A 12,234-nucleotide genomic window follows, 5' to 3' on the forward strand; every position below is an offset into this window, starting at 1 on the left:
GACAGGAACATGTAATATTTAATCAAATACATGTATGGTATTTTGTATAAATTTATAACGTTGTTACACCGTATTTGAAATTTCAAAATACAAATCTACACGGATAACAGTAAGTTGTGAGTGGCTATGGTATGTTGTCTTTAGTTTGTTTTTTTCTCTTCCCCTTCTTTCCTCTTTTGCGAGCTCACTAAGGCAAGCGGTGCCTCATTTTTTTATGTTTGCGATCGTGCCTAGCTGGGCAATTAGGAGCTGCTATCTGGGATTATTCAGGTTGTTATGTTTGTCTCACCCTTTACAAAAATACTATTTTTCACTTAAAAACAGACTACTATAATTTTTGAATTTTCTATAGTTAGATTAATGTAACGGCGTGCCAAAGTCCATATAAAGATCAACACGAGTAACTCCCAAGTCCAAATATCTCCGATAGAGGTAACCGTCAATTCAAGGCTATGAACCGTTGATAGTGGAACCACCATAACTTTTGTGTCTATGCATTTGCAGTCCTCATAGCCTATAGGCATTATATTTTAATACTCGTGATTACCTAATCCGTTTGCGCACAGTACCGAGGTAACTAAGCTCATCAAAGTTTAGGCATATTCTTGGTGCTTCAATTGAAATCTGAAACCTAATGTCCCATGGTTTTTGTTACTTTATGACTGTTAGACCACTCTTGGTGCTCCTCATAGGTATTACTTGCTCTAAATGGGTGCGCATGCACATAGTTGCAGTGTTTCAGCATCCACATCCAAAAATTGACATATTCAGAATGATGAACAAATGTTATGCTTATAAAGAAGAAAGAATTTACAAGTGACCGAAACAACTTACTTAAATATAACAGCCCAAAAGAAACAGCGGAAGATGGGAGCATCCTTTCACATTACAGTTGCTAAATTGAGAAACTACTGGGACTCTAATTCCCATCAACTGAATGAATCTAAAATGTGTCATTTCTCTGTCAGTTGTACGCTATGCTCATATTCTCATCGTTGTTTAGACTTTTCAAACGAAAGTAGACATAAAATGGACCAATTTACATTTCACATGAAGACCCTATCATGTACATTCTCTGATTTGAACTACCAAACCTCAGCAGAATACACAAAAGAGAGCTTTTCTTTGAATATCGCTTAGAATCATTGGACATAGAAGGCTCCTGAAGCGGGGAAAAAAACTGATTGCTTACTTTATCGAGGTTAAGAGAGATCTGACACGGGTAAACTCCTAGCTGTAGCAACCAAAAAGCTAACTGTAACCGTAACTGAAAGCTCAGTAACATATACTTTCTATTCTCCGTAAGCACTCTTTCCGCAGAGGTGAATCTGCAAATATGGCTCTGATGAAGTCTTCAACCTGTAAAACGAACTAGCTAATGAATATGACATGATAATTCAAGAACAAGAGAAGAGACCCATAATGCTCCAAACAAGACACTGCTTTGGGCCCGATAGTTAGCAAATTACAGATTGTGTTACAGTTTAGGATGTTCTGCTAAAGATCCTCATTCTAGCTGCGAAGCACAGTGCACGCAACCCAACCAAATATATTACCGTGTAACTAGCTTAATTAATGTCTGGTTTCTTCATACATACCTCTGTTTGCGTAAAACCGCAGTTGACAAGTTCACCGGCCTCCCAAGCTTCAGTAACGGATTTCAGTGGTATGTCCAGGAGATCTATTCACATTGTCCAGCGGAAAAAAAAATGGTAAGGTTGAGAATCATTTCCTTCTGGAATAAGCACTTCCAACAATGGGCATACCTGCTAGCTTGCGTAATTTCCGGAGGGATGGTATAAGATCATCAAGAGTTTGTGTAGGAGACTCCTGCAACTTTCCTGACTGGTTGATAGCCACTACAGAGTCCAATAAAGAAGACAGATTCTCGAATAGCAGATGAATCAGCCTTTGGAGCTGTAAACAAACAAATCATCCTATAAGGTCAAAGAATTGTAAGAAACCACTTGCTTTTTTTTGGGATGAAGAACTGAAGGAAAAAGAAAAATAGCAGGCAGTCTTCATCATTAAAATAAAGCAGCAGGCAGTAATCTGGTAACTTATTCCTGCACACAATTCGATGGCGTAATGCATGCAGAGTCTGGAGCTTCCTGGTCAAATAACAGAAAAAGTTTTGGTCCTCACCTGCAAAGTTTCTTCTGCAGCAATATCATCTAGAAGCAGGATATCATTTGCTATTCTAGAAAAGACTGCCTCCAGCACCATGCTCATACTTCTCTTGTAGGCAGAAGGTAGGAGTAAATGGTGCCATATAATATATACTTTCTCAAGTATGAATATCACCTGCAAGGAAATGCTTAAGCCCTATTGTTAGGACTAAATATTTAATGTAAAAACCATTTCCAGCATGAAGTACAAATCCCTAAACTGTACCTGGTCAATGCTCAACTTAGCAGATTCATATTGCTTCATTTGGTGAGTATTTTGAAATCCATCAGCCCCATCGATAGCCTAGAATCACGTCATTGCCAGCAAATATAATCACTGAGATGTATACAACTTGTAGGTAACCAAAATGTGCTTGTGTAAGCTCTGGGGGCAAAGTTACCTGTTTTAGGTTATAAATGACAAGTTTAATTTGTCTTCGTAAAACTTCTTCCGCAAGCAGCTGGAATCTTGGAGCCAAATCCGCAAAAACAAGTTCCCTTATTGAAGCTGGAAAGTCTGAGCGATACTGAAACAATTTACTATCAGCTTTAACCAATAATGAAAAGAAAGAGCAGATGGAAACACCAGTGCGAAAATACTAGTACAATCACGAAAGAGATGGAAGCTTGAGATATAATGCCTTTCAATTCTTCAATAACTATGTTGTTGCTGTTGCTCATGTCATATTCAAACCATATATGGTGCAAAGTTAATTAGCATTAGAAAACCCATGGTTAGTGTGTGCATGCAAAGGAAAAAGCTCAGGCTCTCTACCTCAGCCAAGCAAAATATCGTAGAACTTGGGGAACTTCACTTCTTAATTATGCTATAGTATCCAAAGTAATGAATGCAAACACCGTTTGCCGTAGATCTATGCAGCTATTATTGGATCACCCATCACACGTATCATACAGTGCTAATTTTTTCTCGAGAAAGGAGAAAAGAAAACTATCCTCTGGAACTCTCTTTACCCATAAAAAACCCTCGGGTGCTCTCATGAAGAATCAGAAATGGTTGGGTTCAAAACATAAGGTTATACAAGAAGTACACCAAAAAGTAGAAAACCTACCAAAAGAGATGGTTTTCTAGGAGTGACAAACAATCTTTTAAACATAAAGGAATCTCATGGGAGCACCAAAAAGAAACAAGGAATAAGAGGCTATTCCTCGACCTTGTAAGATCATGTAAAGATATTTTTTTTTTTTTTTTGCTCCTATCCTAAAATTAAATGAAAGTTTACCATAATACTATATGACACAAAAAGTCAAGACATGGCATTTTAACTAAATCAAACTTTTAAAATCCTTTTTTTTTTAATTTTGAAACTAACAAGATAAGTGGGTGCCTAGTTAAGGCTAAAGAAAGCATATTTCTTATTTTTCTCCTGATCACATCAAATCAAACTGGACACCTAATTCGGATTGTGGGACTATTTTTTGCTTGCAGTAGGACATGCGAAACCAGAGCAAATTAAATCAACTAAAACAGAATGAAGATATTTTTCCATTCATGCTTACCTCAAATGCAAGTCCAAGAATCTCCTGAGATAGATAGTGACAATCATTGTGAATAAGAACGGCAGAATGGTTGATGGAATCAAGCTGCCTTTCGAACTTTCCAAGTCAAAACAAGGGGAGGAAACCAGAAAAAGAAAAAAAGAATAACCATTAAAAATATAGGAATTATGATCATGAAAAAGGCACAAAAAACAGACACCAAACTGCCCTTGCCCTGAAGGCTCAGAAGGTTGTAATAAAGAAAGAAAAAAGAAACGTTTTTTGAGAAGGAGAAAAAGAAACATTTTGCTAAATGCATTCACATATGTGCAGGAGATTGAAAAAGGTCGGATAGAAAGGAAAAGCATGTGCTGCACGGGTAAGCTTCTTTATGATGCAGCTCTCTTCAGCAGTTACCTTGACAGGTATGACAGCTTCATAAAGAAGTAGAGAATCCCTAGCAGCATGATAGAATTCCAATCCCACTCTAGGAGATGACAAGCAGACATCCTGCATGATCGGACCATTTTCCACAGGGGTCATTAGATGAAAGGATGTGCGAGAAAGTACAAGGTGAAATAAAAAAGTAAGAATGGGCAGAAGAGCCAGAGAAGCAAGACTAGTAAAATTCCTTCAACTGATGACTATCAAAGACAAAAGACATGCAAAATATCTCTAAGCATATTCCATTGGTTTCAACTGAATCTGCAGCTTAAAAACACACGGTAGCCTTCATCCATTAAACAAAGGACTTGCACATCACAAACAATTGAAATATGAACACATTATAAATTAAGTTAGTATTCTTTTGGCTTTTGTTTTACTAAAATGTTTAATCAATGTTATTGAGGTCAATTACCCTGTTGAAGACATAAACAAGTAAATATAAGTGTGTTCTTTCTAACAGCTTAAGCTTTTAGATAAGATGGTTTCACACTTCAACATGGTATCAAAGTAGGCAGAGGTCCTGAGTTCAAGTCTCAGCACCACCTATTATAAGAAGAATTTTCACATGCTTGACCCGAGAAAAAGAATCGGGTTTGCACTTGAGGGGGCGTGTTGAATACATAATTAAGTAAAAAAAGTGTGCTCTCCCTGACCGCTTAAGTTTTAGATAAGATGGTCACACACTTCAACAACCCCAATTTTCACCATGCACTCCCCACACAGTGATCAAGACTTCAGGCGAACAATTCTTTTGGAAGAACATGCCTTCAATGACAAAATTCAGTAAAACACGGTACTAAAAATGCCTCCTAGTTAATGACATTGCTTTGGCAATTACTGAAAAGCATTTTATAATCAATCAAAGCTGGCGGAAATATTTTGATCTCTGCAAGATAGCTGATGGTGCACAACTGTTCTTTCTTTTACTTTCTTTGCTCATACAGGAAAGGGGGAAAGAAAATAAAAGAATGAACACTGTGAACTCATGCAAGGGAGCCTGTCACAGCTAATTTGGGATTAAAATGAGATTAACCCTGGACTTCATTGAGTTGATAGTGGACAATAACATCTTTTTTAGGATAACCGAGAAATCCGCAAGGGTCAGTGGCTCACTCTTCGAAACTCGTGGATAATGGACCCGCCCCTCTACCTTTCTCCACTTAAATACCAAGTTTTTATACGGCAGGGTTCAAACCCGTGACACGCCTAACCCACATCACGCATTGCATTCTTACCACTAGACCAAAGCCTTGCGGGCTGGACAATAACATCTTAAGTATTGATGCTATTCGACTTAACCTCTCACATCAAAATTTCACCCCTCCTATATTTCATTCAGTAATGCTGGAATAGAAGCTAAATATAAAGCACCATAAGTCAATTCAGAGTCATCTATATTAAGATACTTCATGATACTAAAGGATGTACATTAATAGTGAAGACGGGTTGATAACCTAATTATTACATGAAAAATACAGAAAATAAAGCCAAAAGAAGTAAGCAAACCTTGGCCCTATGAGTTGGCTAAAAAGGGAAAGTAAAGGAGACAGAGGGGAGAGAGGTGAAAGTAAAACAATTTGATTTTGCCCACATGCAAACAAAACTCTGTATGATTTTTTAAGCTTCAGTGAACTGACCTTGAGTGTTCCGTGAACTAACTTCATTAGACCTGAAGCTGCTTCAGACACCACACATCTCTCAGATGTAAAAAGCAAATTGACAACAAGGTCAGATGAACTTTCAGACTTTTTATCATCCTTAACTTTAGAGTGTCTCCTGGTACCATCCTGCAGAAAGAGCTCTACAGCACATTCAGAAGCTAAAACATTGACAATTCAAAATGTAAAAGTATAACACTTTGTACTTACTTCTGGAAGGCGGAAGTCAGACTGTAAAAGTAGATTTCTAGCCTTGGCCAAAATCTCAACCTTCTTCCTGGATGCAAAATGGACCTCCACATTATCAGCGAATTTGCTCAATCTTTCATCCTTGCCATCAGAGGAAGCAATGAACATTAACTCCTTTAAACTTTCCTCAAAGTCAGATGTGCATTTTATGATTTTCTGGAAGTCGGCCAGTTTGGAAGCATCATCAGGCACGTTCTGAAACAAGAAATATCAAAATTGTGAATTCAACAATAAGATATACCTATCATTAACTTGTATATTTTTTTTCTCAAAAAAAAAAAGATATACCTAGCATCTAATAAAACATAGTTAACAATGAGAATTAAGAATCCTAATCAGCTGTTTTCTTTATCAAGTGCTATCCAAAAGAATAAAAACCAGTAACATTTGATGCTTCATTAGTCTGATAATGCACAGTGCTAGTTATCGCAATATTCCTAAGATATACCAAGGAAAAGAGACACAAGCATGCCACTAAAACACTTGATTCTTCAAACTGGTTCTTAACTGCCCCAAGTATCTCTGACCTAAGTTGCTCCGGCACGGCAGTTTAGGTGCCGCACCCGTGTCGACATGACACTAGTATGGGTGTGGGTATGGGATCCGTACCGGTTCTGGTCAAATAATTGTGGGTACTCTGACCCCAATGGATGAAAAAACTCCAGACGAGATACAACTTGATTCCCGAAATCAAAAGCAAAACTAGGTAAATTTGAAAAAAATATCATTACCTTATCTAGAAAATCAATCCTTTACTTATCTACAATAAAAAAAGAAATCCATACTTTACAAGCTATACGTAAGTATACCACAAAATTTCTCATAATTTAGAGATATTTTTATTTTTTTGAATTATTTTTATCCAAATCCCCATACCCGTATCTGTCCTAGGATCCGTATCCCGAATCTTAGAATTTACATCTCAAGGATCCGACCTCTAGATTCGCACTGGTGTCGGACACCCACACATGTGTCCGAGAAACTTAAGTCTCTGACAAAGTCACAGCTAGAAATATCGGTCACACCCTATATCACATGGACTCAGTTAAGGGTACAGATCTCATAAAGGTGTAAGTGTCTAATAGGCGTACCCGCAGCATTTTGCTAGTTCATTAGTGAAATTTTTACGATTTGCACGAAGTACCATCTCACCCATTCAACATTGGTATGTCAATGCAAATGAAAGACCCATGTAACATATAGGTCACACCAACATCTTTTCTTCCCCTTTGGAGATGAAATGGAACTAAGAATAATTTCTATTTAACCAAATATGATATGAAAAGCATATATCAGAGGCATCGTTAAGTTATCAAATCAAGAAAGGAGAAAAAGCACTAGAGCAACTCAAACGTTCTATGTTTTCTATACCAGAATGACATGGAAAATTTTCAATTTATTGAGATAAATGTTGCAGCTCTCGTCAAATGGTCCTACTAAATTGGAAGAGTTGAAATGAATTAAGAAATGACGAATTAAGGATATCATCTGAATTCAGAGATAGTAGCACTAATGAGATAATCTTTTCTTCCGATATGTAAAGTTATAATGAAGTACTTTTTTTATTTTTTATGAAGTTAGAAGACTAATGAAGTGCCCATTGGACCAAACATTCATGGAAAAACAGATAATTTACGTTACTTCAGCCAAAATAGGATTCAGCAAATTCACCAAAGTAGAGCCGTAGCATTGGCTCATATTCTTAGCTTTCTTCAGAGTAATTCGTAGCTACCTTATCCAAATCCATCTAGTAAAGATATCTTTTAACAATATATATCTTTAAATAACTGTCTCAAAAATATCTTTTGAAAAGTCAGCGAATCAAATGGCATCCAAAAATTGCCACAATTACCTATCCTTTCATCCAATACACAGAGCCACCTACCTTGCCTCTACATGAAAGGGTGAAGTACCCAAACTAACACATCAATTGATATATTTAGTGTTTAGTAATAAGAGTACTAGCAGCTGCAGGGATATATAAAAAGTTAACAGTTCGTTATAAACAATTTCCAGTGAAGGATCTCAACAAGATCAAAGCATTCATAATTAGCACAGAGGAAAGATGACTTCTAATAATTCAGATTGCAAAGTGCGTCCCCTATGTTAAGGCACAAGGACATTGAATTGGACCTTGGAGAGGAAGTTGGATATTATCAAATCTGACATCCTTGGCCATGTTAATCTTCCAAAGCAAATCATCCATGTACAATTTCCAAAGCACAAGGATTTACTAATAAACTTGACGATATCAACAAGAACAGAGTACATGCTTCCACCATCCATACTGTCAACCTGCATGTTGAGACAGGAACTGGGTTATTATGAATTTTACTAATTAAAAACTTAGTACCAATTAGAGTCCTCTTTTATGTCAAAGCATAAGGGGGTGGATTTGTTTGTTTTCATTTTATAGGTAAAGCAAATTGGATTCTTCAACTTATAGAACAAAAATTAACGCAATAAACCCAAAAACAGGTTAAAAGGTAGTTTGAAGAACTCACAATCATGTCCAAGTAAGTGGATTATGTTGTCCAGACAAAAAAAATGTAACTTTTGAAAAAATATTCAGTTCTTCTCAGAATGTCAAAGAAATTGAGCTCTCTCAATACAAAACATGTTTGTTCAAATTGAACTGATGCTTTTGCAGAAACAGACATGTATAACTAGCCAAGAGGAAGAACTGCGGTATCGACATCAAACATTACATTTGGGTCAGCAGATGGAAGTATCTTCAGATTTGCCTCAGCACCATTCCGAGACTCCTGATTAGTCTCTTCCACCACAATAGTTGATCTAAAACTCACCACTGGCGCAATTACATGTTTAATCATCAAATCTGCTACTTTCGACAGCCCGTAATCCATAATACCAACTGCCTAAAAACGAAAAAATAAGATAAAAAGTTAATCACATTTGCTCTAAGATTTACCAGAAATATTAATATATTCCAGAGTCACCCTCAGATAAAGTGAAAAGGGAGAGGCATAGTTCAAACTCACATCCATCGCTTTTAAAACTGTTTGGAGCTCAATCCCATCAATGCCTTTGATGTTCGACTGATGCTTCAGGTGAACTGTATAGTTTTCTTGCTCAAACCACACTGCATTGTCCATACATCGCAAAAGCACCTCTTGCATCTACACACCCAAATCCAATTCCTCTAAACAAGAATCACAGAAACTAAATAAAGATCACCAGTATATCATCTTCTGTCAACCCCCGCCCCACAACAAACCCCCAAAACACGTAATTACAAAACAAACACAGGAAACACACAGACATACACATTACCCAAAAAAAAAAATTGATTAGTGACATTACAAAAAAAGACTTCAGCAATGTCTTGGCTAGTTTTCTTCACAAATATAGCTCATTAACAAACTCATTGCGAAAGCGGGGAAAAAGAGAGCAGCAAGACTGATCTGGAAACGGACAAATTTAAAGCAGTTTCCTTGCTGCCACATCTAGATGTTACAAGAAACAGAAAATACAACTGCACCAGACACAGAGAAGATCTGACAAGCTGCTTATATTTTTTATAAGGCTGATAAACTGCTTATATATCATCAATCAACTCTGCCTCAATGCCAAACTACGTGGTGTCGGCTATAAGAATCCTTCGGAACACTTCCTACCTATTCAGAACTATTTCAAAATTAAAAATCGAAATCACTCTCCTTACTGGCACAGCTAGAACTACGCATCAATCCCATAGAAATTGCTACTTCAAAATGAAAAGACTAACCTTTAATACATCTCAATAATTTAATCGATAAACTAGCTTCACTTCACAAACTAGTTAGTCACTCTCTCTATTCAGGCCCATTTCTTTCCAATGTATCTCCATACGGACATCAAAATCCCTACTCCAGAATAAAAAGAATACTTTTTTATAATAATTGTCTCAATATATTTTCAGTAAAAAGACTTCATTTATTATCTGTCTCAACATATTTTCAGTAAAAAGCCCAAATATTCCGCCAAACACCTTATAACAATAACAATGACGCTCACAAATGAGCCTCAATCCCAAAATAATTGTTTAGCTATAAGAATCACCAATTTCTAACACCAAAGCTTAAAATTTTTCACAAAAAACATAACAGAGAAAAGAATTTAAGCAAATTAATTTCCTTTAATCCTCTAAACAACCAAACAATCATACACAAAAACAATATCCAAATATTACCTCCTCAAAACACTTAGTCCACTCATCCTTTAACAATCCGTAAACCAAAGGCTGCCTCTCCTCAAACGCCGTCGTTTCATTACTACTCGTTACCAACACTGCCTTTAACTCCCTTAACGCTTCTGCCGCTTGCTCAACTCTCCCTACCTTAATCTCCTCCTTCACAAACCTGAGTTTATCACTCAATTCCAATACCACAGCAAGTAAGCCTAACAATTCCCTCTTTTCCTTCAACTCTCTGTTTCTTATCACAATGTCATCAATTACGGCTTTGGTTTCTACTTCAACTGGATGATCCGAGATGAGCTGGATCAAATTGGATACTTCAGAAGAAAGATGTTCGGATCTCGAAACGACGTCGGAGCACTGGGAGAAGAGTGTGGAGAAATCGGAGTAATGTGAGAGAATGTATTGCCGGACTTTGGATTTTATATCGACGGAACGAACTTGTAGACGATTGATGAGAAGACGGAGATCCGGGGCGGATAACGGCGAAGTTACATCGTCGATGTTTGGTGATGAGAGTAGATCGCGAACGTTGATTGAATTGAACAGGACATCCATGGCTCGCCGGGAAACCCCTGTCTCTTCCTCTCTACAATGTAGAGTGATCTGTAAATGTGACCCGTCCAACCGGTGTCGGGTTTCTTCCGTTTTTCTTTTTATAACCTATAACCTATGTAGTTTGGAAAAGGGGCAGATATGCCCTCTACTTCATTTATAGTTCAATCATGCCCCTCATTATATTTTCCATTTAGACAACACTCACAGCTTTCCACTCATTAGTGGTTCCCTTCTTCAAACGCTCCGTTAATCCCATCCCCAACGGGCAAAAGTCAGACCACCCCATTCCACGCCGGCGACACCCCCCTCACGCCACCGACCACCCATACCAGCGGGTAAGCCCTCACATCTCTCACGCCTCCCTTTCTTCTGAAGCTTAGAAGCTCTCGTCCGACCACTGCCTCCAGTGAATTCAACTGGAAATTTTCTCGTCGATCTTTTCTTTTCGTCCTCTAAAGGTTAGATCTGTTCGATTCTTGAAAACTTGGTGAAGTGTCAGTGTTCGGTTCAATTTCGATTAAGCAGGTGACTGCAGGCGTCACGGTTATTTGTGGTGTTGCAAACTGTTCTCTGCTTTTTCCCTACATTTCCCCTACTACTGTCAGGGCTACACCAGTGGTAGCGGTGATATCTCTTTTTGGTTTTTGGGTCGTGGTATTTTCTGTGTGTTTCAGGGAAATTCATGAAGTTGTTGGAGACAAGTTGGGCGCACGAGCACTAGCAAAGGAGAGCAACCTGGACGAGCGTCAGCAAAGGGCGGTGGGAAGCGGTGCGTGAGCGTACAACTATATCGAGCACAGCAAATCAACACAGGTTTGGTTCTCGGGAGTTGGTACCTCACGTTCTACTGTTTCCCTTTTGGTGTTAACTAAATTGATGTTACTTTAGTTCACAATAGTTCAATCTTTCAACTGGTGTACTAGTAGTCACTTGTTTCCTTCTAGTTTGATTCGTTGTCCGTTGTGCACTAGCGAGTCTTCTTTAGATTGTCGTAGGTGTAGTGGTTGTAGTCTGGGATGATAGATTAAGGACATGTCCTCGGGTGGGGCAGAGTATGGGGCCAGGGTCAGGGGGTGGGACGGGAGGCAGGGGAGGTAGAGGGGGCAAGGGAGCCTATAGTTTGAGAATCGGGTCATGAAACATAGGTTCACTAACGAGTAAGTCTATAGAGTTGGCGAAAATCCTTCAGAAGAGGAAGATTAATATAGCGTGTGTCCAGGAGACTATGTGGGTCGGATCGAGGGCGAGAAATGTGGATGGGTATAAGTTGTGGTACTCTGGAGTCCTGAGGGGTAAGAATGGAGTGGGTATCCTGGTAGATAGTCATCTTAGAGAGTCGGTGGTAGAGGTCAGGCGGGTGAATGATAGATTAATGACTATTAAACTGGTGGTGGGTGAGTGTACTTTAAATGTCGTTAGCGCGTACGCGCCGCAAGCAAGCTTGGATGAGAAGATTAAA

At 38.3% G+C, this 12,234-nt stretch overlaps 1 protein-coding gene across 1 annotated transcript; it reads right to left on the reverse strand.

The window, feature by feature from the left end:
• Positions 1-809: 809 nt before the first annotated feature.
• Positions 810-10,920, reverse strand: LOC107826424 (centromere/kinetochore protein zw10 homolog). The gene is made up of 14 exons (XM_016653401.2): positions 10,212-10,920; positions 9,022-9,159; positions 8,728-8,898; positions 8,153-8,314; positions 5,981-6,214; positions 5,750-5,899; positions 4,083-4,175; positions 3,687-3,782; positions 2,570-2,695; positions 2,395-2,472; positions 2,146-2,304; positions 1,767-1,917; positions 1,599-1,681; positions 810-1,359 (listed from the first exon to the last, which is right to left on the reverse strand). The coding sequence occupies exons 1-14, from the start codon at positions 10,773-10,775 to the stop codon at positions 1,276-1,278; spliced, it is 2,289 nt and encodes a 762-aa protein (XP_016508887.1). The 5' UTR covers positions 10,776-10,920; the 3' UTR covers positions 810-1,275.
• Between the last annotated feature and the right edge of the window lie 1,314 nt (positions 10,921-12,234).

Source organism: Nicotiana tabacum, chromosome 11 (genome assembly GCF_000715075.1).
Source record: "Nicotiana tabacum cultivar K326 chromosome 11, ASM71507v2, whole genome shotgun sequence".
NCBI lineage: Eukaryota > Viridiplantae > Streptophyta > Magnoliopsida > Solanales > Solanaceae > Nicotiana > Nicotiana tabacum.

Coding starts and splice junctions, on each gene's coding strand:
- LOC107826424 (XM_016653401.2), bottom strand. CDS start 10,775: ATGGATGTCCTGTTCAATTCAATCAACGTTCGCGATCTACTCTCATCA. Junction 8,899..9,021: donor CAGTTTTAAAAGCGATGGAT/GTGAGTTTGAAC, acceptor TTTCGTTTTTAG/GCAGTTGGTATTATGGATTA. Junction 6,215..8,152: donor TATCCAACTTCCTCTCCAAG/GTCCAATTCAAT, acceptor TTCTTGTTTCAG/AACGTGCCTGATGATGCTTC.